This window comes from Papaver somniferum, chromosome 5 (genome assembly GCF_003573695.1).
Source record: "Papaver somniferum cultivar HN1 chromosome 5, ASM357369v1, whole genome shotgun sequence".
Taxonomy (NCBI): domain Eukaryota; kingdom Viridiplantae; phylum Streptophyta; class Magnoliopsida; order Ranunculales; family Papaveraceae; genus Papaver; species Papaver somniferum.
The window spans coordinates 79237387-79263565 of record NC_039362.1 but is presented as its reverse complement, the minus strand read 5'-3'; the positions used below and the strand labels follow the sequence as shown (position 1 = coordinate 79263565).

At 38.1% G+C, this 26179-nt stretch overlaps 2 protein-coding genes across 4 annotated transcripts; one reads left to right on the top strand and one right to left on the bottom strand.

The window, feature by feature from the left end:
• The first annotated feature begins 5353 nt into the window (after positions 1 to 5353).
• On the top strand, positions 5354 to 7737 carry LOC113282005. Of its 2 annotated transcripts, none has more exons than XM_026530917.1 (5): positions 5354 to 6082; positions 6180 to 6224; positions 6313 to 6600; positions 6704 to 6909; positions 7057 to 7321. In XM_026530917.1, the coding sequence occupies exons 1-5, from the start codon at positions 5851 to 5853 to the stop codon at positions 7126 to 7128; spliced, it is 843 nt and encodes a 280-aa protein (XP_026386702.1). In that variant the 5' UTR covers positions 5354 to 5850; the 3' UTR covers positions 7129 to 7321. The 2 variants fall into 2 exon arrangements, with proteins under 2 accessions (XP_026386702.1, XP_026386701.1); XM_026530916.1 differs by lacking the exon at positions 7057 to 7321 and adding an exon at positions 7352 to 7737 and having other exon boundaries at positions 5380 to 6082.
• Positions 7738 to 8166: 429 nt separating this feature from the next.
• LOC113282003 lies at positions 8167 to 12897 on the bottom strand. 2 transcript variants are annotated; one of them, XM_026530915.1, is made up of 13 exons: positions 12469 to 12897; positions 12250 to 12377; positions 12045 to 12131; positions 11797 to 11926; positions 10590 to 11657; positions 10132 to 10277; positions 9839 to 10030; positions 9651 to 9741; positions 9435 to 9579; positions 9151 to 9261; positions 8978 to 9074; positions 8630 to 8732; positions 8167 to 8514 (listed from the first exon to the last, which is right to left on the bottom strand). In XM_026530915.1, exons 1-12 carry the CDS (start codon positions 12598 to 12600, stop codon positions 8660 to 8662), a joined length of 2400 nt encoding a protein of 799 aa, XP_026386700.1. In that variant the 5' UTR covers positions 12601 to 12897; the 3' UTR covers positions 8167 to 8514; positions 8630 to 8659. The 2 variants fall into 2 exon arrangements, with proteins under 2 accessions (XP_026386700.1, XP_026386699.1); XM_026530914.1 differs by having other exon boundaries at positions 8167 to 8732.
• Between the last annotated feature and the right edge of the window lie 13282 nt (positions 12898 to 26179).

Genomic DNA, 26179 nt, shown 5'->3' with positions numbered 1-26179 from the left:
GTAGCGGTTTAATACAGTGTGGTGTTCAAACCTGGAATAGGTCCCAGGGTTTTTCTGCATTTGCGGTTTCCTCGTTAACAAAATTTCTGGTGTCTGTGTTATTTCTTTTCCGTATTATATTTGTTTATATAATTAAAATATCAAAGGTTGTGCGAAGTTCAATCACAGTTGATAAATTCGACCTTGTTTGTTGGATAGAACTTGATTGAAACTTGGGCATTGGTCTTTGGTGTCGTCCAAGTTATTCTGACTTCAATCAGTCTAACGGATTTCTATCTGTTCGATTTGCTGATTGTATTAAGAAAGAGATAATGCTATTTGATATATTCCTTTATTGAGTCTCACTTTTAAGTTGGTGCTCTCAGAATTATATTGCAGTTTAGTCCATAGAGATTTCCGAACAAAATATTGGGTGTAGTTGTTATACCCCCGCGTTTTCAAGAACAACATTCTGATATCTCATACGGGTTATGAGAAATCCTTTAAGGATGTGAAAATAAACTTCATATTTGAAATTATTTCCTTTCCATCTTCGCCATTTCTCTCGAGACCGCGCTTTTATTTAAGCATCACTTTCACCCTTAAGTCGATATCGCTTGACAACCTAAACTAAAGTTATTAATTTCTAAAGTTGTTTTTTTTCTTTTACAAATCGAAAGAAGAACATTGAACGACCTCGGTTGTGAGGTTTACTTGTATGTGTGCATATGGTATCATGAATTTAACCTAGTAATTCTGACTGAGTAAACCAGTTTCTGCAAAGAGATAAATCTCCGTCTACAACAAAGTTAGGATCAACCATAATTCTGGAGATCAGTGTAAGCGTAGAAACTTTTTTGGAAATTTGGTACAGAAGGTGTGATTTTGAAACGGGAATGGGTGAGTATATAGAGGATTGTTTGAGATTCATTGAATAAACTAGCCGTTGGATAAACTAGTTGTTAGCGTTACAATTTTAGCCACTCAGACAAGTGAAAGTTGCAGACGATCATATTTCAAATTAATATTACACAAACTAAAAATGAATATTAAATAAACTACCAAACTTAAAAGCAATTTAACATTCAAATGTTTAAAGCAAAAATTGATATTGCATAAACCCGATCTTCCATACTCGGCCTAAAGATTCTCTTCCAGATCTTCTCTTAACCTGATCATACTGATTCCGATTCTGAATATGATTAATCATTAACACATAGTTCCTTGAAGTAGCCCTTTTTGTGGTTCAATCTCAGGCTTCAAACCTTGATCAGCATGGTTAGTCCAATTCTTATTACTCTCATTTCCTAAATTACCATGCTATGAACAATTATGCAAGTGAGCAGAGTCTAATGCATTTGACGAGCACTTAAACCACGAGATGGCCCACAAATGATAGCAAACTTCTGCTTCATAATTCCAAAAGCACGTACCACATCCTTCTTCAAATTCTTTTTTTTACTGTTAAAAAACCTAACTGAGAGACCGAAGTCGCCTGTGGGGTGACGATAAGATTGAAATAAGGTTGACCACTTTGGATACGTTTCATCCGCAAGATAATACTCATGATTATATTGACTGTCACATTGTATGTGAAATGTACTTTGGGGTAAATTCCACACATTGGATCTTCAAACAGAAGCGACTTGTGCAAAACATTTATGTCATTTGTGAACCCGAAAGACCAAAAAAAGCGTGATATATCCAACAATCATAAGTAGTAGCAACATCTTCTGATATAACATTTGGTTTTGGATAATAATCCTTATTGACCGACTCAATAGGTAAAGCATCCTGATCATACCCAATGCATGCAGTCAAGACTACCTAGCATTCCTGGAAAACCCTTATCATGTTTTTGCTTTAGTATTTCTCTAACATCTGCCTCGTTTGGTTTCTGTAAACTCATCAAAATGATAATTAATTGAGGTTATACCTGACAAGACTCATTAATCTTTATCACCAAGTGTCGGGGCACGCGGAAGTGATATTGGAAATCCTCATAAGAGTACACAAAATCGGGAATAAAACAATTGTGCATCAGCTTTTGGTGGAACTCATCCTTGTCTCGATACACACATCTTCTTTTGAGTACTTTTTCTGTTTCTAGAGCTCTAAGTATCTGTCCGGAATGTATCAATATCTTAGTGTTGGTTAATTCTCTATCTTCATCTGACTCATCATCCAGTTGTGCAACATCGGAACATACATTTGTTGTGATTTAAATCGATTCATATAAGTTCGCATCTCTTCATCAGAAGAATCCATTGATTTTTTTTATTTATTTCTTGCTAAGTCCACAACTGAAGTTCTTCGTCATTGGGCCTATATAAAATGATAGTGGGACTGGAACCTACCACCTCGTGTGTAGTTTAAAAGGAAATGGCACGAGAGAGGCATGAACTAGGTATATGGTAAAAACTCCATATAATCCATTGATTATAAAATTAGAAATAAGTAGATTGAGGATGAAGGAGAAAGAAATAAGTAAATAGTGTAAAATTTATGTAAAAATAGTGTGAATAAATTGAAATTAGTTAGGTTGTGTATACATGTGAAATAAAGGGGGAACAACAATTAAAGAGAGAGTCTCGTGGAAATGTATCATTGTTATTAGTGACAGAGTCTTTACAGGCCGATATAGCCTCTATGTTTGCTGATTTTCGGCGCGGCGAGTTTGCCAGGCCATTTGACAAATGCAATTTTATGACATCTTCTATGGGAATCAGCCTAATAGTTTTCTTTTTATAATACCTTATGGTGGGAGAGGAGCAATTTGTGCATCTTCATTGAAGATTGGGATGTACACATAACTCTACTTCTCATCGGTTGTATTTTAATTATACCTCTCATTTAAAATCATTGTTTCTATTTATTTATTTTGGCGTATCGGACGCAAATGATAAACTTAAATATTTAGAAATTTAGATACTAGTCCAATGAATAACCAATGAGAAGATTAGATATCTGTACTCCAGATTTTAAAGGGTACCCAAATTAGCAATCGGGTGAAGTTAATTGGCCCAGGGGAAAAAGAAAAATAGTTTTAGGGAGGTGATGGAACAATTGTCCGTATAGCAGTTTAGAGAACCATACAGTACCCCATATTAGCCTCATGCAATCATAGTGTTCCTTCAAACACTATGATTGCAGTTTAGTGGAACCGATTTTATATTCTTTCTTTTCGTGTTGTTTTTATATGAAGTTTTACACCATTGTAGTGTGACCAATTCCCATAGTATTATTTAAAGCATCCATCCTATTTTGTTGTGATATTTTGGGTAAATCTTGCACTACCACAGTAACCTGGTTAATTTCTTGGTACAGATTTGAATAGACATATTAGGACGAGATGACGATTGTGAGGATGGAAGCAGTAGTGGTAGGTCTTTACTTTGTGTTGTGATGCTGATTTTCATCATGACAAGTAAACAACACAAGAAAAAATAAAACCTTTCTTAAATATCTTAAACATGGGCTGCTTTTGGGTATGAAAAATTATACCCCTCGGTCTCACTATTAGATGAATAAGGCCGGTTCCTATGGTAACAAGTAAAAATGTTATTTTACCATGCCAGGTGGACTGGAAAATGGGACACGTCACTATGGGAAATTGGTACAAGCAACGTAGTCTCCATCTCCCGGTCGAGTATGCATCGTTCAGTTATATTTATGTAATATTATATTAATAAAATACTGAATAAAATAAGTAATTCAGATTTGAGTGGGATTTATTACTATTTATGTGGGACCGGTCTGTGTTTTTAACTGTTTTTATCTCTCCATAATACAAAATATATTAATAAAATAATAGGAAATTCAGTTGAGCAGTTTTAATAGTCAACTTTTACTAATAAAATAACAGAAAGTGATATTGAGCGGTCGACATTCACTCGCTAGCGACCTTTACTACCTCGCCCGGTCGAAACTACACCGCTCGGTTGAAATTCGACCTGGTCTGGCTAAGTGGCAAATTTACCACTTAGCCAGTCCAGTTTGCCACCTCCATAGTGGGTGCTTAAATGGCAAACTTTGAAATTTGCCATGCCCATACGAAGGGGCCTAATAACTAGTGAAATTTTAAAATAATTTATCTCTCGAACTATATCACGGATGTTTGCAAGCTTCATATCATTGAAAAGCATTTTAAAACACCTAAGTAACGAATATAAACATGCCTATCAAATTATGCATATTTCTTATATTAACAATAATCATTTAAAATGATAATTTTAAAAATAAAATATTGACATTGGTCATCTATTGTGGGACAAAATCTAAAAGTAAATAGGAATGATAGAGGGACGGGGGAGTATATTCAAGCTTTCTTGTAGTCCTTAGAGCAGTTCCTATGGAATGAACAAACCATCAAGTTTGTTGATTTTGATCCCATTATGGACTCAACAAACATGAAAAATGGATGTTCAAACATGAAAAATGGAGTATATTCAAGCTTTCTTGTAGTCCTTAGAGCAGTTCCTATGGAATGAACAAACCATCAAGTTTGTTGATTTTGTTCATTGAGTTGGATGATGTAGCGTGCGCTTGATGAAAGAGCGGACGATTGTGCCACAATCGCTGGAGTTGGAGGGAAGATCGCTGGAGTTTGAAGCAAAACCACCCCTTGTTTTTCTCTCTCCCAAACCAGGTTATTATATTTAGGGTTTATTTTTTATTATTTGTTAATAATCCGTGAGACCCACCTCTTATTAGTTTATATAAATAAAATCATTAGTAGAACCCAACTCTTATTAGTTTATATTAATAAAATCACTATTGGGATCCTAAAATATCATATTTGTTCATTTTGCCTTGTTTCCCATAGTGAAAAATGCAGTTTGTTCATCCACATGGCTCAACAAAATAATAAGTTTGTTGATTGCCATAGAAATTGCCCTTATGGTGCATATATTTTTGCAGAAGCCAAAGCAGGACCATCCAATGCGTATAAACTGAGCTCTACAAATAAAAAGGAGAGATAAAAATTTGATATATGTAGTGAAGAAGAGAAAAGCTATCCATTTAAGGCCACTTGTCACAAGCCAAGTATATGGGAAATCTCCATAAGCTTTGTAGCACATAACTAACATAAACCCTGGAGGCTGGAGAGCATAATAAAAGAAGATAATATCTGAGAATTTTGCTGTTCATCTTTTGGATTATTTCAGTTAAGATGAAGACAATTCTATCAACACAAATAATGCAAAATGGAATCCATGTTTTGTCCTCAATAAGCACACTCACTTTCCCACATTACACATCAAAAATGCATGGACCAACTTTCATATGCATGCTCATGTGCTGTATCCACTCTCTCTCACACATCTCCAGCCCAGACTGAAAACAACCCAACAGTGAGACCTACTTGATGGATTTCTTCAAGAAAGAAAACTTCACAGAGAATATTTGTACACCTCTCTTCACATTTATCATTGTAGTTGGGTTGTCATGTTGATTACACTCTAAATTTTAAAAATCAGTAAATCTTTCAGTGATATCTTTCATTTCATTAAAGACTATGTATGCACCATGCAAACATCAATTTCCTCACCATTTGATACATCGAAGTCAGTAAAACCTTCTTTGAGTCATTTCTTGCATCTGCAAGCAAGCTCAATCATCATCACTATGTCTTAAATAATTTCCCAGTACTTTTACCTATTCATATATCCAAATCTGTGATTTTCATGATCCATCCATATTTATGAGCATTCACAATTGAATGTGATTTTGATGTGTGTTGCTTGTGTACAGTGGTCCCCTGTTTAAAAATCTTTATAAAACCCAATTCTATATCAAATACTCAAAACCCTTATCTAAGCTTACAAACAGAAGATAGTTGATCGTATAGACGACCCTCTGAAGTTGTTTATGGTTCTTGCCATGGAACAATGGTCTTCGAGTCTGGAACGACGACATGACGAACCCGAATTCAACTTGAGAGAATGGGCACTCAAGGCAAGAAATATTAGCAGAACAAATACAAGTTCCAGAAGATTTTCAGCTCCAAACATTACAAGTTTTAGAGAATTGGAAACGAAATCATTTAGATCAAACACTACAATAACTAGCACTGCTTCTTCTCCTGGTTACACCTTAACAGGTATGTGTTTTTCTTGCTCTTTTTTTTTTTACATCAAAATTGAAATTACATTTTGATAATTAAATACTACTATCTAAACCATTCTTGTACTAAACAGATGAAATTGACCCATCCACTTATTCTTTCACAAGTGCTCTAAAAGGTAAGGCTACAATATTAGTAGGTGGCTGCTATGATATTGCTAAGGATTTAGCAAAGGTTTTGATGTGCTGCAACGTTGTCTAATGTAGCTTTACAGGCCAAAACAGGATACGGATGGGAATGGTTATCACCTGAAGGGATTTCTTTAAGTTCCAAGTGGAATGAAGCCGAGAAATATATTTGCAATCCGTTTTCTGGTGAATTTCCAGCAGAATGCTTGTCAGCAAAAACACTAAGGAGAAGGTCCATGTCGAGTTCAACAAGCAAATTTACAATGTCAGCACCTCTTGATTACTCTTTTCGTCCTCCACTTTCTCGGTCGAAATCTAATAGGACACAAGACCATAAAGAAATTGATTCTCAATCTACAATTCAAGGTTATTGAACAAAAACAAACGAGTGCTCTCTTTTTGCTTTTGTTGAATATGCATCTTGCAGTTTTCATTGAATCTAAACTGGTTTATGGATTTTGATCAATAGAGAAGAAGGCAGAAAGTTTGAAGAAGGATTTGGAAAGTATAATTCCAACTAATCATAACTCAAGCAACTCCAACGGCGCATCTTCACCCGCTCCTTCGTCGACAAATCCTCCAGTCGAAGAAAAAAGACTGATAATGCAAGATGAAGTTGAAGGCAGAGAAGAACCCACCATCTCGACCATAGAACCAAAGTTTGATGATGACCAGGTATATTTGCATGCTAATTTCACTTACAAATGCCTACTAATTTATGCGTTTAATATTAAGGCAACCGCTATAGGTGAACCACATGCATTAATTGTGCACGACATAACATGCCTTGACACATAAACCAACCGTTTGATAATCTGTCAGTTCAACAGTCATGGATGCGTCTGCAAATGGGTCATTTTGTACCTAACAAAGCTGCAATATGAAGCTGGATAGTAGATACTCTGGGAGTTAATAATTAAAGTCTCATGATTCGTTTTTGTTTCACACCATCCTAATACTGAATCACTGATACATTTTCTTGTTTTGGAATTTTCCTAAACTCTCATCTTATATTTTCAAATTTGTGGTTCAAATTCGATAGGATATGTTAAATGTTAGTTTAATTCTGAACCACTGACACTGACACAGTGATTTTTGGCTTGTATGTGTGGAGCAGAATGAAGGAAATGAGAAGAGATCAATAGAGAAAGAAGAGAAGAGGAAAGAAAGGGTCACTATTTACAGATGTTATAGCTGGAAAGCAAGTTGTTTACCATGGAAGAAATGGAAGACAAAAAGAAGCAAGAAAATTGGCAAGACTGTCTAAGAGCATTCGGAATGGGAGTAGGTTTTTAATGGTTTTAGATTCTAATTAATAAGATGATGATGATTGACAAGCAATATATAAGATAGATTTTGTTTGAGAATGAAAAGGCTGGAGGATAGATTCCTATTGTACCTCATATCTTTACTTTTCGTCAGAATGAAAGTGATGTAGAAAATTTAAAGTTAGGAAAATGGTGTCTTTTATTTTAAGTTTTGAAAGCATAATGCCATTAATCACATGCACGCTAGGGATTTTTAATAGTCTGTCCCTCTCTAGAGTCTGGACATAAGACAAAGTCTTGACTCAGGTTCATCAGTTTTGGATGAAAAGCTATAATGGTTAAAGTGATGATGATCACTTGTTCAGTAAAATGTTCTTGTATTTGATGCTGCCTCGATTACAGGCAAGGTCCATTTCTCACATGAGGGTAAAAAGAAAAAATGATAAGACAAGAAATCAATGAAATTATAAGCAAACTCTACAGATCACAGTTGTTGCCTTGGTTTTGCTAGAACAAGAACAACCTCCTCTGATGTCAATGTAGATGGCAATAGGAAAAATCTCACAAGCTCATATATTCAAAAGTTTGCAAGTAAAATATGTATGATGTATGAAAATCTAAATTACCTTTAAGAGCTTATGGCAATATGAAAATTGGAAAAGTATTTCAAGAAGTTCAAATGTAAGCTTCGGAATTAATATGCATCACAGAGCAAATTCTGATACAAAAAAGCTGACAATGCACTTGGGATTGGAAGACACATTCTGAACAACCAGTCGCATAGTGCAATAATAAATAATAGACTACTGTTATACATTTCACGTACACCACAACAAGAAAATAAAAGCATTGCAAGTAATTACTTGCATTTGGAGGTTGAATAGCACCAAGGTAGCGGAGTCTCTTTGTTACTTTTTGGACTCTCTGCTAGGACATGGTTGTAAATTTCTGTAGGATGGGGAATTCTCTTTATCTCTGTTGAGTATGCATATATTCTTAAACACTGCTTGGTCTTCAATTAATAACAAGAAATAAGGTAGAAACTCTAAGTTGGCATGTTTACAAAAATCTGGAAATAATTTAGAACGGTATTTTAACAATCTTAAGTAACGGCCACCTTTAAGTACCTGACAACTTTGTAAGGCAAAAATGCCACCTTAAGTAAGAGTAACTGGAGATGCAGGTTTTAGAAGTTCCTTCCTCTTCAATGCTTGAACTTTACACCTTTTCCTTCAAAAACCAGAGTATAACAATTTTAGGATATTTGCACAGGAGCATTCAAGTTAGTATTAAGATGTTTAAAAAAAGTTAATACTATGATCCCAACAAAAAAAATCTAGAATCAGAAAACCAAAGTGAAGCAAGATGTTTGCAACAGAATTGGCACCTATCCATGTATAGTATATTAAATTAAATGGAAGTGGATAACAAGATATGTTGCGAACTTATGTGGTATTCCATGCCCTTGGACTGACCTTAAAGAAGAAACACATTTTTCAACTACTTGTTTCTGTTCAACATCATAAGTAAACCACTTCTCCTGTGGCGTTAAAGGATCCCCGCTTCCAATATCTGTGGGTGGAAATGATTAATTTTGGGATATGTGAAATGAATGTCTGAAATATCAACATGATGCAGCTAAGCAAACCTTGAAGCAAAATATCAGAGTCAGGAGAATATCCTGGCAATCTCCAAAATATGTGACCATTTCCATCCGAAACAACAGGGTCTGTTCTAACAGCATCTGATCTTTGTTTCTCTGCAGATAAGATGCAAGTTTGTGTTTTCCGATCATTTACTAGATGTAAACAAAAACAAATCCCACGAGGTATATATACCCACCGAGGGAAAGTAAATAACTACATGGGTAGGGAAAAACAAACAATAAACTAGCAGAGTCAGTAATTATGATAGATGAAGAGACAAACATACTGTTAACCACCATGCTTATTGCTTCTAGCACCTCTGCATGAGCTTTTTCTGTGTCAGCCCTTATTGTTGAAAGGGAGTTATCAGTCTCAGTGGTACAAGTCTGCTTTGCCATCTCAACCAAAATCTGCTGCTTCATATCCTTCTCCTGTTACATGCTTCTCGTTTAAGAATACAGCTCAAGGTAAGATTGATTTAGGCATAAGAGAATGAAATTACCTTATTTTTAGCAGCAAGAACTTTTTGTCTTGCTTCCCTCTCTCTTTCCTCAAGTTTGACGTTTTGCTTCTCAATCCAAGCCCTGAGCTCACTGGAAGTAGAAATTGTGATAAATGAGTTCTCCAAAGAGGGAAAAGAAAAGAAAAGTAAAGCAAATAGAGTGCAAAAACAGAATTGATTTCGCTTACTCGGTGGAGAGAGTTTCATCACAAAGATAATTCAGGATTTTCAGTTTTGTTGAGGAGTCAAGTTGTTCATAAACCACACCTCCCTTGTCAAAACAATTAGGAGGCAATTCCTCCAGTTTGCAGTGAGAGTTGGATATGCATTTCTGAAGAGCTTGGAATATTAAACTTCCTTTACTGGATGGACTCAGAGACCTAATGGAATGAAACATATCAAATATGCAATCAGAATGCAAGTGTATATATGAGTATCCAGAAATTTGTGCATAAATGAAAAAATGGGGAAAGAATTATACCGCTCTCCCAAGTTCTCCTGTATCAAAGACAAGAGTTTGATTTGAAATCGAATGATTGGTGAATATTGCCTGGTACGAAGACGACTGGTTCCAGATGTTAAATCTCTGAGCAACGTTTCAGGTTGACCAATCTTCAGATCAAAAACCTAATTGACCAAAAACATTTGATGTGATTCAGATAGACTTAAATCTATGGTCCTAATGCACACTATTATATTTACTTCAACAAATGAGATAGTTTATGGTAGTTTAAATGAAATCTTCTACCTGAGTAGTGATCATAGCCAATGCAAAAGGAATTGAATGGAAAGTTAAAATATCAGCAGTAGCAGTACCTAGTAGCTACTAGCTAATGCCACTTAGGGATAAGATATCGTACTTCAAAAAGCAAAATTAGTGCTTGAAAAATCAAATCATTCCTTAGTGATTCAAAGCTAAACAAAATAAGGATCTATTACCTCTCCAAAAGCTTTGCAGAACTCCAGAAATTGTATAGCAGGGCCAACATCCTCATCAAGTAAGTCAACGCCAACTATTGCTTTTAGATCAATGCCTTGAGGCAATTGGATAATCTCAGGAACTTCCTTGCGGACTTCCTCGGCATCTTTTTTAATCTTGTCAACCAGTGGTCTTGATTTGGGCTTGGCTTGACCATTACATACAATTTCATCAACCGGTGCTTCATTTAAATCAGGCAACAGCAGAGAGTCCTTGCTATCCTTCATCATGGAATCCTTGGTATCTTTTAACATGTCTTCTTGTACAACTGATTTTTGGGCTGTGTCCTTTTTCTTGCGCCTTTTCTTCTCTAGAACTGCACCATCATCACTCTTTTTGGTCTTCTTACCTTTCTTTGGTGGTTTCGAATCTATATTCTCGAGAACACTAGAACTGGTATCACCCTTCATCTCTAGCTTCAGACTTCCATCTTCTTGTACTATTGATTTTTGAGCTGTGTCCTCTAAAATTTGTGATTTCTTACGCTTTTTCTTCTCTAAAACTGCACCATCACCACTCTTTTCTGTCCTCTTAGCTTTCTTTGGTGGTTTCGAATCTATATTCTCGAGAACACAAGAACTGGTATCACCCTTCATCTCTAGCTTCAGACCTCCATCCCCATTCCCATGATTCGCAAGACCATTGGTTTCATTTGTTTCTAATGTTAGCTTTAAATTCTTAGAATCCATCTTCTCTGGTAAGCCATCATTTTTTGCAGTTGCACTTTCATCTTTGTTGCTCTCTCCTGGGGTAGAATCCTTTGAAAGGTGTGATTTCTTACACCTTTTCTTCTCCAAAATAACACCATCTTCCTTTCTTTTTACCTTCTTCTCTTTCTTCATTGGCTTCAATTCTATTCCCTCCAGAGCTGATGCGGCGCAGTTCAAATCTATTACCAAACCCTCATCCTGCTTCTCTTCACCATCTTTCTTAACATCACCCTCTGGCGTTAAAGGCACACTCACTTCACCATTTACAACAACAGAGTTTTCCTTGCCACATTTTTTAGGAGTTTTCAACATTTGCTCCTATTAAAATTAAAAATCATACATCTTAAACAAACTTGACTGAACAGAACTCATACCAACACAAAAAGAAAAACTTAGACTAATGACAACAAAATAGAGGAAACAAAGAATCAAACAAAATGTTTAGAGAAGAACTTACATCTTTAACCACTCTCGTGTAACGAAAATTCTCAGGACCTTTAGCAATCAGCATATCGGAAACTGAAGAAAATCCAGTTTTCTTAGCAGTTTGTACAAGACAACCAGTAGGCATGTGTCCTTTACTCTTCCTGCAACATAGAATTACATACATCCTTGGTCAACTTTCACCTTATCAGCTCAAAATCAAAAACAATCCCAAATATAAATTAGGGCTTTTCTTAACAATTATCAAGAACAACCACTTACCTACAGTTACTACAGTTACAGATATCCCTACATTTGGGGCATTTCCAATCTGCCAACATTTCTACCTCTTCTACTTTCTCTCCGTATCTGTTTAGTACCAACAATATCGAATAGTAATCAATTAAAACTAGAAATAACATACCATAAAAGATTAATGGAGGTACGAATAGAAATCAAGAAGAAATACAAAAATGAAGATCTAAACCTGTTCAATAGACATTTGGTACAATATTTATTAGGGCACGGCTTCTGGTAAGATCTATGCTTAGAATATTTCGAATCAAGTCTCTGATTCTTGCAGTGAGCAACAGAGTTCAAAGTTCTTTGACGACACTGCAAATTTATAAACCAAATCATCACAAATTAAACCATAAATTTATAGAATTTTGTTTATTTTCATTTTGAAACAATCGAGAAATTTTACCTGGTGACATGTCTTACGATTGTCGAACTCTTCGAGTACAGAACCAGGTTCATCGTTCTTTGGCTTCGCTATTGAGGAGTTATTGGGGGTATCGTCGGGTTTAGATGGGGTAGTAGTTGTAGAGACCGCCATGACTGTGTAGATCTAGAGATCTGAGAAGATGAAGTTTTTGTCTGGGTTTTTTTCTCTGTGGTGAAGTGGTTTAGAACTTCTTTGTTAGGGTTTTGATTTTGGGATATAAATCGATTTGGAATTTCAGCGGGATGAAATGAAAAATGAAATTGAGGGCGCCAATTTTGTAATTTTTGCCTTTTCAGATTCCCGCGCACCTCTTTTGGAAATTGAAATTTAATTTTGAAAACTGTGAAATGGTAATAAATTAATCAAAATTCGGACCTAGAGTATTGTTCGTGAGGTGTAAATGGCGGTCTTAAATGAGCACTGTGTATCGTTTTGACTTCCGTGGCTTTGAGAAAATGATATTTGGGCCCAAGGGGATATCTAACTAACTGCCCTTAAGGAAATTCCTTTCGTGCCGAAAGAAACCAAAGCTTAGAGAATGAAAAGAAAATTAAAGGATTGAAAATTTGACAGGTAAAATTACATATATTTATACTACCACTTATAGGACTAGAGACGGAGGTATTTTAGCAAATAGATATTGTTACACAATACTTACCCTAGATATTTTTCATGCCGTAAGAAACCAAATCTTAGAGAATGAAAAGAAAACTATAGGATTGACAATTTGAGAGGTAAGATTACATATAGTTATACTACTATTTATAGGACTAGACACAAAAGTATCTTAGTAAATAGATATCGTTACACAATACTTATCCTAACGATATGATATAGGTATAACTCTTTTTTAGCAGAGAATCAGCCAGAAATTTACTTTAGATTTACCCTAGAATCCTATATATTAATATGTAAATACACATTTATAACACTTTATTTGGTAACCACCGTGTCTAGGTAACCAAAACATTTAATATGTATAACCCGAAGACATTGTTAGATACACATATGTTGCCTCGTTAAATCCTAACAAAGAACAAAATCTTGACAAAGCCAAAGAAGTATGACGCAAAATGTCAAGTAGAAAGCACCTCAATATAATTGGATACGCATGTTTTACCTCATTAAATCCTAACAAGGAACAAAATCTTAGAAAGGTATGACGCAAAATGTCCAGTGGAAAGCACCTCAATATGATATTGTTTAGCATGAGTACTTTAGTAAAATTTTGGCTTACTAATTGTTGAATCCATGCATTCCAACTTGACCAACTACTTTCATGAATTTTAAAGTTAGTAATCCATTTGCGAGGAAAAGTTTATCGATTGATGTGGCTTTTAGTTGAACGGAAATTTTCATCTTTTGGACTAATGTATCGAATACAATTACTGATTGATCAACCACGTTCACTGCTTGATTTATAAATTAAAGTTAATCAAAACCATTTGTAAGAAGTGGTTGCAATTTTGTGTTTTACAGATTTCCTAGTGTAATTTAGCTAAATTTATCGTCTGGTTAAAGCCTTGTCAGGAAAGCCCAGAACTTGAGCGAAGGAAAAATAATACAATTTGATAAGACTTGAAACAGGTATATAAATGCATATATTCCAGTTGGGTACTCCCCCTAATCACTTTAGCCAATGACATCTTCTAATGTTCAGTCTCGTGAAATGGTCTATAGTTTAAGAATATCGCATTCATTGGCTCGTGAACTACACATCCTCGAATTATGTTGTTTGTCTCTAGCTTGATTTTCAATAACTATTATATGTGTCAAATTCTTGTTGGTGATTCATAACATGCATAATACTTAAGAGTATGATTCTTTTCATGTCTAAGTGCACCTCGCTTTAAAAAGAAACTCTTATGTAGATGGGGAAAAACGATTTGCTGGTTTTTAATGAATTGAGGAGACGACCGTACGGAGGAGACTCCTCGAACCGAGCGAAATGTTAAACCTCACACAGATGCACTGCTGCAAAGGGGGTGCTTTAGATTCGAGAGATCAATCTGTAGTACTCCGGCCTAAATCAAGACAATGACCGTTCCAGTGTAAATTCGGTCACAAGAGAGGATGGGTTGATCTGTAGGAGGGAAGCTGAGAAATGTGTGGAACCAATAGTAATCAAAGATTGTGGGTGTGTGAATTCTGAATACGATAAGCTCTGAGTGATTGAAATTGCTCAATTGAGAGTAGTTGCTCAATTGATGAGTTGATGATCTCGTGTTGTCAGTTTGACGTGAGATTGATGATACTGATGATGTCGATGATTCAATCATGATTCAGAGACTTATTTATATTGCTGGAATTTTAGACACCATGATTCCATGAAGTGTGACAGTTGATGGAATCAAGGAGTGGGGAAGTGGAGATCGTGTTTGAAACCAATTGCTCAACGTGTGGAGACTTGGTCGATTTTCCACCCACTACCTCGTGAATTCCTTCAACTGATTGCACGACTTGCTCACATTCCATCGTGTGTTTGAACACACGTGTCGTAGACCGCCAGACCAAAACCCTAAGTGATATCCCCCCAAGTGACACGATTAACGTCTCGTGGTTTGTTAGTCAATTGATGACTTCGTGGTTTGATGGGACGATGAGTCCATGTAGTTGTTGAGTTGAACATGATGTTATGAAACTCATGAATTGAACATGTCATGAGACAGAGGTATAGTTCTTACGATGAAGTGAGCAAGTATTGCTCATTCGATGGATCGTTGAATATTGATTGTCGAACCAATATTCCTTGGTTTGAGCAAATATTTATCATCTGAGCAAGTGTTGCACATGTGATGAATTGTTGAATATTTGATCGCCTGAGCATGTGTTGCTGGCTTATTGGCAGCGTACCAAAAATATTAACTAGAACACTGGTGTAGAACCGAGCGTAATTAATAAAATTAATGACCATGATGCCATCGTAAAATTATTAAGGTTGGAATCTGGAATGATGATCCTTAGATTCAGAAACCCTAATTTGATCAATTGATGATCAATTCATGGTTCGTCAGAAGTTTAACCATGGGACGAAGGAGAGAGCGACTACATGGGACTGTGGATTAACCATGTAGTGTTCATATGCTCACGTGAGCAAATACGAAGAACTCCTGAAGAGTTGACGATTTGCTGGTGGAAGAATGATTAAATGCTGGCTTAATCATTTATTCAAAAATGCTCGTCTGAGCCTTAGGCGAGAAAACCTAATTAATTATGACGAGGCGAGGGACCGACCATGGAGTCATGAAACCGTCCCTGGGTTGTCACGTGACCGCCTGACGATCACTTCATGAAAATCCAAAGTGTTTGGAAGAGTTTTGGACCTAATACGAGCAATTGTGCAAATTAGGTCAAAACTGTGAAAATTGATGGGACCGGCTTCTGTGAGCCAAAGAGCCAATCTTGGTCGGTCAAGATAGCGTGCTCATGTCCCCAAGGCGTCCGCGTCTCAGTCCTGAGAATTTTGATATTTTCTGGCGTGCAATTGAGCATCCATTCTAGAAAATATGCCAAAATTAGGGTTTCAACGAAACTGAGGAAAACACCATGAAATGATGAAAAATAATTATAAAATAAGGAATGAGGAGGCGTGGGACCGTCGTGGTCAAGGAATGGTCGGTCGGTCGTGACCACGGTCCCGTGCTGCCTTTTCCTTAATTTTATAATATTTTGATGATTTTATGAAAAATTCATGAATTTTGAGAAATTTGATGAATTTAGGGAGTTTCCATGAATTGAAGGAGTTTTTATGAGTTCATGAAAGCAAAATATTAAAATAATAAAAACACGGGCGTGTGGGACCATGGAGGCATGGCCGGCCGGCTATGGACCGGTCCCACGAGTTTTTCATAATTTTTTAATATTTTTTAGGTATTTTTGATGATTTGAGGGAATTTTTCCTAATTTGAGAGAAATACCATAAAATCAAGGAATTTGATGAATTCAAGGAAAAATAAGATAAATAATAATAAAATAATAAAGCAAAGGGCGTGTGGGACCGGTTAGGGCATGGCCGGCCGACTAGTGGCTCGGTCCCACAAGTTTTCATAATTTTATTTTATTTATTATTATATGATGATTTGTGCAAAAATACCATGAAATCAAGGAGTTTTTCATGAAATTAGAGAAATAATAATAATAATAATAAAATAATAATAAGGAACCATGGGGTGTGGGGCCGATTGGCCAATGGTCACGCCCACACTCCTTTCCTTAATTTTATATTATTTTTTATGGATTTATGGAATTACCATGAAGCCGAGGAGTTTCCTCGAGACGAAGGAGATTTGATAAAATGAGAGAATTTTCATCAAATCATGGAAAATAATAAAAATGCATGAAAAATATAAAATTGGCGTGGGATTGACCACGACACGGTCGGTCGGTCGTGTGTCCGGGCTCCCAGCACCCTGGTCAATATTTTTAATTATTTATTATTTTCTTCCCTATTTTGCATAGGTTCATCGTTTCGTTGTATTTTTGAAATACTCGTTCGTGCGGTGACTATTAGTGTATCGTCGTTGAATACACCTTCACCATTTGAATCGGGGCTTACTTAGAGGTAGCTCAGGCGCCCGGTTGTTGATTATTTATTACTAATTGTGGAATTCAATGGAGAATAATTCACAAAATTGAGTAATAAGATGTTTATTATTAATTCATAGGATCAGCTGAGGATTCGACTACGAATTCGGAATAATAAAGTGAGCATTACCATTCCATGAGATCGTAGATTCGACCATAGAATCGGAATAATTAAGATTTATTTATTACCATTTATGAGACCAGTTGTGGATTCGATCATGAAATCGGAGTAATGAGATAATAGTTATTGTTATTCTATGAGATCAAGCCGTGGATTCGATCATAGAATCAGAACAATTGTTATTGCCATTCCATGGGACCAGTCGTGGATTCGACCATGGAATATGAGCAATTGTAATTAGGAATAATTAACTTTGTGGCTCTATACTAGCAGAGCAAGCTGTCTAGGAGCATTAATTATCCCGATACGAGCTTGTCGGTAAGTCATATCCTTTATATAGTCAGGGTAAACTCGTTGTTTGTTCCTGAAGACGTTATCGCTCTATACTAGCAGAGCAAGTTGTATAGGAGCCGTCCATCTCGTGATACTATATAGAAATAATCACCGAAAGTATTCAGTATTCATGATATATGTTGTTGTCAAGTCGTGAGGCTACATATCTACATGTACTCTGAGAGAAAGTACTCTCCGTTGAGAATTCGATGAGAGACCCGTGTTTCGATACTCACGTCTGATTGCCGAATCAGAGCTTCGTATAATTATGAGTTTACGATTTTAGCCTTTGTAGAAAATCCACCATCTATATTAAGTCCCCTGCTTACTGAGGAAAGTTTTGTTCCTTAGTCAGCATTAAATGGTGATTTTCCGGCCATAAATAATAATACCAGTAATTGAACTTAGTCGTAAGTTGAGACGTTACTGGATTTAGAGAGCATGAGAAAACCACGACTTGATGAAGGATTCAATGTCATGATTGGAGCGTCGTTTGATGAGCATAAATTGGTGTTGAACCGCTGGTTTGGACGACGAGTCCGTGGTCGGTTAGGATTCGCGGGTCGGGCCCAATAAGGAAATCCTTAGAAAATTAGGTTTTGGAAATAAAATTGATATAAAAGGGATTAATCCTTTTTTTTCCCCATGACCAGCTCTCCATCATCTCTGCACCTTCACGCCAGCAGGAGAAGATTCCCGCCGCCGTCGGACCACCACCTGTCGCCGTCGTTTCCGTTGCCGCCGACCGGTTTCCGGCTAAACCGACCAGTTGCGTTTTTTTTTTTTTTTTTTGATGTTTGCTGATGTTGTGACCTTCATGAGTTGTTCATGTTTTGATCATGATGAAGTTATATACATGTGTGTATATTAGTGTGAGTTTTATGAAAAACCCTCATTTTTGAAAACGTATGTTCGTTCGATCGTTAGTTTTGCAAACTAACTATAATCCCTGATTTAGGAGAAAGTGAACAAGGCGTCTGGTAGTAAAGGTTGTTATGCCCATTGGTTGACACGTTGGTGGCCAAGAGATGAAGTTTCTGATAGTCCCATCACCGGTATGTTACCTATTGCCGCTTTCTTATGCTTATGGTTACCCATAGACATATTTGAAGACAGTGGACATTTGTTGAAGCCTTTCGTAATCCCTTTTGCTATTAAGATGGCTCAAGGTGAGAAACTCCCAATAGGTAGCTTATTCCTGGGTTCCTTGTATTCTAACTTAGACTCCATGGTGTTAGATTCCAGTGTGTCGAATGGCTTCATGAAGATTGAGTGTTATGTTAACACGATGTTTCTTCAAGCTTTGATGTGGGGGCACTTCAAGAATTATGCGCCTATCCCATGTAATATCCTGCAAGGACCAAATACTGATGCCTGTCACATCTTCGCCGAGAAAGATAATGCCTGAATCATGCGTTGGTCTACAGAGCAGCCTCGGTCTAAAGCACGCCTCATTGATGTGTTGGATGAAGAATCAGAGTTCGACTTTTGTCCGTGGGGTGTAAGTTCCTGATTATGTTTCTCAACTAACGACTTTCAATACTGGAGAGAGCACGACTCTGAAATCTGGTGCTAACCCGAATGATGGTGAGAGATCTTTCATGTTGAGCTGTACTCCTGGTCACTTGTTATCTGTTATGCATGGAGAGTGGGCCGTAGAAAAATACAACATTGATAGGGCGGCTCGACAAATGGGTATGGATCAATGTATTCCAACTACCCGGAGAAGAAAACCATCAGTTGATCAGCTTGCGTCTCGTTTAGATCACACTCACGTGGAAGGGAGTAGTTACTGGTTTCCTGGTTCCGATAGATTTGCATATGTAACCCCGGTTTATATAGAATTCTGGCATCAAAAATTTGAGAGGTTGCATGAATTCTTGACAGTTAGTCAGCCTCTAGTGAAGATTCCTTCGTCTGCTGAGATGATCTCTGGTCGACCAAGACTGAAGTACCTTTCTGGTGATAAACGAAAATTATTTCCAGGATGTTCTCAAGTAAGATTCTCCACATGTCTTTTATGAAACCATGGTAACTGTATTCTGATCATGTTATTGAATTCTTTACAGGATGGTCGTAGTGTAAGACCTCGAATCCATGCAGATTTTTCAGATATTGGAGAAGTTGTTCACGGTGGAGAAGGAAGGAACAAAAGTTATAAGTTGTTACATAATACCGTGAAGTCCCCAGTTCGTTCTTTGGTGAGTTCCCAATATTTTTCACCGTGACTTTCATTGCTATTAACATTAGAATCATGAAGCCAATGTTGTTAATTTTGTTGCAGAATTTTACTCCATCAAGTCTTGAAGGTCTTTAATTTTCTGCTACTGAACAAGCAATCGTTGATTTGAGTGACGAAGAGACTGTAAGTATTTCTTCACATGTTCCAATGTGGTGCTTCATAGATGAAAATATTGATTGTAAATGACGTGTACAGGAGGATGTCGTCATGGAGATGGAGAATTCTGGAACTCAATCATCCTCTGGGAATGGGAATGGAGGTAATTCCCAAGATTCGGAGCCGGATGGAAGTGATGTTCCTCTTGTTGTTGATGTGGACAATTCCAACCCCTTGGACACTTTGGAGACTCCTCAAGTAAGTATATATCCTGTATATTCTTCATAGAAGTATAAAAGTGCTGACTTGTGAATGAATGAATGAGAACTCATGTGAATATATGAAAACTTAGTCGAATTTCGTCGTCAGAAAATTCAGAACCCAGCTTTTTAGTAGAAACGCTGTAGAATCTTCGTCCGGAGTCGGATTTTGATGATCTACATGTGCAAATTCAAGCCCGGAAAATTTACAAGCTTTAGGAAATAAGATTTTTAAGTTTTGAGCACGTTCAGAGCCTGAAAAAGGCGAAATAGTAAACTTCCAGGAGACTTCCAGAACTTTTTCAGATTGCACCATCACTTGATATTTTGGCCACATCTACTCGCTCGTTCATCGTATTATCATGAAATTTTGACATGTCGTAGAGAACATCCATAAGAAGAGAATGGCATATGACCCATCCTAAGATTCCTTGTAGATTGCTCCCAGTATATCTCTTAGTACAGGGAAGAGTTCAGTTTCTTCAGACGGACTCATCGTAAAACGTGTTTTCATGAATTTCATGTTATTTGCTCGTGTCTTGAATGTAGTATGATGAACTTTGATGATAATGCCTTGCTGGTATACTGTGTTTCATAATCTCCTTTGGCTTCGTGACTCTAACCTCATGTAATCTTCGTATTAGGTACTAAATACCGAAGTTGAGGATACTAGAGCCAATGATGACAACTCTAACCCTTCCGAAGTTATTGATGAAGAGACAGCCATCCCTGCACTTCAAGGACATGAGAAGGTCGCTGCTGATGTTATGGAAAACCAGATGGTTGTTGCCTCAGTGATAGAAGAAACCGAGATAGCAGCGGAGAATACCGAAGGAACTGTTGCTTTGGTCGTGGAAGCCGCTCCAGTGACTGAGAACCGTATAATAGTGTATGAATATCCAATTGCATAGGTTGCTTTCGATCCTCCCTTTAACACTTAACTCATGTATCATGAACTGGTCGGTGGATTCAGCGTTCCCATTGGATATGCACGCTTGTACGAGACAATATGGAAGAAGTTTGGCCACATGATCGTTGACAGGAACCTTGGGTGTGCTTATACTTTAACCATGCAAGTAGGCGTTATCTTGCGTGTCGTGAGTGATATGCATACAAGACCCAGGAATACCGTGACTCTTGATATACTCTTTGATTGGGAGTTTAACTTGGAGAATTCAGAAAGACTTGGCCTCAACGTGAAATGGCTTCGTAAGCAAATAAACGTTATCAAGGATTCATGTGAGAAGAACATACCCTTTCCCAATGATGCTGTGAAGGAGAAGGAGGACAACATTGCCAAGCTGACCGAGGAGTTGAACAAGGAGAGGGCGGCTTTGCAAATCTTGAAGGATGCTGATGAGCGAAAGCCTTTTCTTGCTGATCTCTTGAACTTCTGAACTTCTGAGAGATGTGAGGTTTATACTTGGGTTTGATATTTAGATGGTTTTTGATTGACTGATGGTTAAGGATTTTCTTGTAGATTTGATAGAGATTTTCTTTTACGAAATATGAACTGAATTTTGATAAATTGCTGAATTCAAATACTGATTGCAAGTATTGCAAATGTTTTGGAGGAATTGAAATACAAATGAAAGAAAATCCTAAATGTTAAATCCCAACGCCATGAGTGCTTCAAACGCCCAATACCTTAAATGTCCAATAATTTCAGATAAATGCCTTGAGCCAATTTTCGTGAATTACTGGTAGGGTTCTGCCATCTGTGTTGATCAATTTGTAGTATCATCCGGCCACGGACTCAGCGACCATGAATGGTCCTTCCCAATTGGAGTTCCTTGTAGAATGAAGACCGCGCTGAACTGCTTTGAGAATCAGGTCCCCTTCGTGAAACTTGTTAGGCTTGGTCGATCGTGCCTTGAATATCTTCCGCTGATTCGGAATTCCCTGTTTGATGGAATTCCACGATTGTGGCCCATATGGACACTCGCGCGGAAGAGAGTATCCAGCATAGTGTTGATCATGCTTAGCCAAGTCTTCAGCAATAAACCTCTCGATGGAGTGACCGATTTGAAGAAGTTCTGAACCCAACCATTGAGTGTAATATTGTTGAGGTGAAGTTACCCACTCGTAGCTTTTGATGACTGCTAAATTGTTCATGGGGAGATGTCCCTGGACCATAGTAGCGTATTTGAACATTAGTAATATTGGAGCAAGAGGAGGAATAAGACTTGCCTGAGCTCGAAACCTTCTTACAAAGGTGTGCGTATTTTCTCCAAGTTCTTGCGTAAGCTCCATTAGAGGTTTTACTTCTTCCAGATGCTCAAACGGTGGTGTGTCCTCTGCTTCGTCTTCCGACTCGGAATCCTTGTCGATGACAGGATGTGTTGAAGGCATCGTCATCCTTCCGGCATGAATCCAAGTTTTTCCAAGGACTATGTCGTACCCAGGGTCTTCCCGGATTATGAAAAACTTGGCCTCAGAGCAGATCAATCTTTCCGTAACTTTGAGAGTGATGAAGCCGTATGCGTCTCTGGAGATTCCTTCGTGGTCCCTAATTGCTATGGGAGCGTGGGTGGCTTCCTGTCGAGTAATACCGGCAGCTCTGAGAGTTTTCAAAGGGATGATGTTGACAGCGGTACCAACATCGACGAACGCCCTTTTGAACTCATTTCCTTTAATGTGCACTGTGGTGAGCAGTCCCCAGTCATACATTTCCTTGTCGATGGCTGAAGATTCGGTGGTGGTTTCTTGGACCAGCAGACGTTTTCCGGACACGATGTGGTTCAGTGCAGCAAACATGTCTTTCCTTTGAGCTTTCGAAAGATAAAACAACTCGCAGACATGTTCGATCAGAGATTGGACCGCTTCCTTGACAGGAGGTTCAGAGATGGTAAAACTTCTGACTGGGAGGGGGTTTTTGTGCACTCCCTCAGTCCCCAGGTTGAGCTCTCCTGATTTGACCTTTTCCTTGAATATGCGCTTCAAAATTTTGCAATCACTTGTGGGATGGCTGACGTATCTATGGAAATGGCAATACCGAGGATTTTCCATGGCCTCTTCAGTTGGTTCCTTCTTGACATAAGGTAATTTGATTGCACCATCTTGAATCCAAGCATCGAGTAGTTCATTAACTTCTTCCATTGAACAGGGAAAATCAAGTGCTTCTGGATTTTCCGTATGCTGAGGAGGGATTTTCAAATTCTCCTTCTTGTGTGCCTTTGAAGGGGTAGAGGAAGTCTGCTTGTGTTGTGGTTCTGCTTTTCGCTTACTCCCTTCTGCTACAGCATTTGTTGAAGGTTGCAGATTGTATTGCTTGTTGATCAAACGCCTGCTTCCTCGAGTGTCTTTTGAATCCTCAGTCTTTGTAGACTTTTCTCTTTCAAAAAGAGCGGGTGCAGTGGTTGCCGACCTCTTCGCAGCTTCATGAAGCTGTGAGAAAGTCTGGAATCGAAGGTTTTCTAGCAAGGCTCTGTAGACCGGGAGCATGCTATTGATGCACAAGTCCACCAGTTGTTGCTCTGTGACGTTTGGATCATTACAATCTAGGGCTTGGACCCTAAACCTTTTCACATAATCATTGGGATTTTTACTGACCCTCTGAAACATCCTTCCAAGGTCGGAGAGGGTGACTTGTTCTGACACGAAGAAGTATTTCCTGTAGAATGCGTTAACCATTTCTCCCCAATTGTTGATAGTCCCTAGTGAGATGTTGTTATACCATGTGTATGCTCTGCCTTTCAGAGATTTTGAGAATTCCTTGAGACGAACGACATGATTATGTTCATGTTCTCCCAGGGCTTCGAGAAAACGAGAGACATGTTCCCGAGCATTGCCAGTTCCATCATACAAGGTGAAAGTTGGAAAAACGTAACCTTTGGGGAGTGGAATCCTCTGCGTAGAGGCAGGATAAGGAGGTTGATGACGATAGTCATGCGATGTCTTGTTTTTTCCACGGTTCTCCAAGAGGTGCTCCAGATCCTCGCGAGTAATGAAGTTCGATGATCCCTTCGCTGATGAGTTGTCTACAGCAGTTTTGCGGACTTCGTCGTCTTCCACTGTATGGATTGGAATTACTTCAGGTTCGTCGTCTGAGGATTTCTCCTTCTCCTTTCCCTTCTCTTGAGTTTTCTCTAACATCTTGTCAGTAAGAGTTTTGAGATAATTACACAGCTCCTTCTGTGTAGCAGCCATGTCAGTCTGATTCTTTGCAAGAGTCTCTTGCGCTTTGATAAGATCAGAAATGGTAGGTGGTGGATTTCCTCTGAATTCTTCAGGGTGTCGTCCGGACAGTGGATGACCTTCGACGTGAGGAGGACTAATGTCACCACCATCATTGTTGGAGGTCGGAATTGTCTCCGGGATATTCTGATTGTTGTTGTTGCTAGTGCTAGCACGGTTTGTGTTATGATTCGTAACTGAACCCGACCTGAGATCAACCATCTTATGAAATTGTGAGATTGCAACCGAGAGAATGATCTCCCACTGTGGTCGCCAATCTGTAGATGGGGAAAAACGATTTGCTGGTTTTTAATGAATTGAGGAGACGACCATACAGAGGAGACTCCTCGAACCGAGCGAAATGTTAAACCTCACATAGATGCACCGCTGCAAAGGGGTACTTTAGATTCGAGATATCAATCTGTAGTACTCCGGCCTAAATCAAGACAATGACCGTTCCATAGTAAATTCGGTCACAAGAGAGGATGGGTTGATCTGTAGGAGGGAAGCTGAGAAATGTGTGGAATCAATGGTAATCAAAGATTGTGGGTGTGTGAATTCTGAATACAATAAGCTCTGAGTGATTGAAATTGCTCAATTGAGAGTAGTTGCTCAATTGATGAGTTGATGATCTCGTGTTGTCAGTTTGACGTGAGATTGATGATACTGATGATGTCGATGATTCAATCATGATTCAAAGACTTATTTATATTGCTGGAATTTTAGACACCATGATTCCATGAAGTGTGACAGTTGATGGAATCAAGGAGTGGGGAAGTGGAGATCGTGTTTGAAACTAGTTGCTCAACGTGTGGAGACTTGGTCGATTTTTCACCCATTACCTCGTGAATTCCTTCAACTGATTGCACGACTCGCTCACATTCCATCGTGTGTTTGAACACACGTGCCATAGACCGCCAGACCAAAACCCTAAGTGATATCCCCCCAAGTGACACGATTGACGTCTCGTGGTTTGTTAGTCAATTGATGACTTCGTGGTTTGATGGGAGATAAGTCCATGTAGTTGTTGAGTTGAACACGATGTTCTGAAACTCATGAATTGAACATGTCATGAGACAGAGGTATAGTTTTTACGATGAAGTGAGCAAGTATTGCTCATTCGATAGATCGTTGAATATTGATTGTCGAACCAATATTCTTTGGTTTGAGAAAATATTTATCATCTGAGCAAGTGTTGCTCATGTGATGAATTGTTGAATATTTGATCGTCCGAGCATGTGTTGCTGGCTTATTGGCAGCGTACCAAAAATATTAACTAGAACACTGGTGTAGAACCGAGCATAATTAATAAAATTAATGACCATGAGGCCGTCGTAAAATTATTAAGGTTGGAATCTGGAATGATAATCCTTAGATTCAGAAACCCTAATTTGATCAATTGATGATCAATTCATGGTTCGTCAGAAGTTTAACCATGGGACGAAGGAGGGAGCGACTACATGGGACCGTGGATCAACCATGTAGTGTCCATATGCTCACGTGAGCAAATACGAAGAACTTCTGAAGAGTTTACGATTTGTTGGTGGAAGAATGATTAAATGCTGGCTTAATCATTTATTCAAAAATGCTCGTCTGAGCCTTAGGCGAGAAAACCTAATTAATTATGACGAGGCGAGGGACCGACCATGGAGTCATGAAACCAGCCCTGGGTTGTCACGTGACCGCCTGACGATCACTTCATGAAAATCCAAAGTGTTTGGAAGAGTTTTGGACCTAATACGAGCAATTTTGCAAATTAGGTCAAAACTGTGAAAATTGATGGGACCGGCTTCCGTGAGCCAAAGAGCCAATCTTGGTCGGTCAAGATAGCGTGCTCGTGTCCCCAAGGCGTCCGCGTCTCAGTCCTGAGAATTTTGA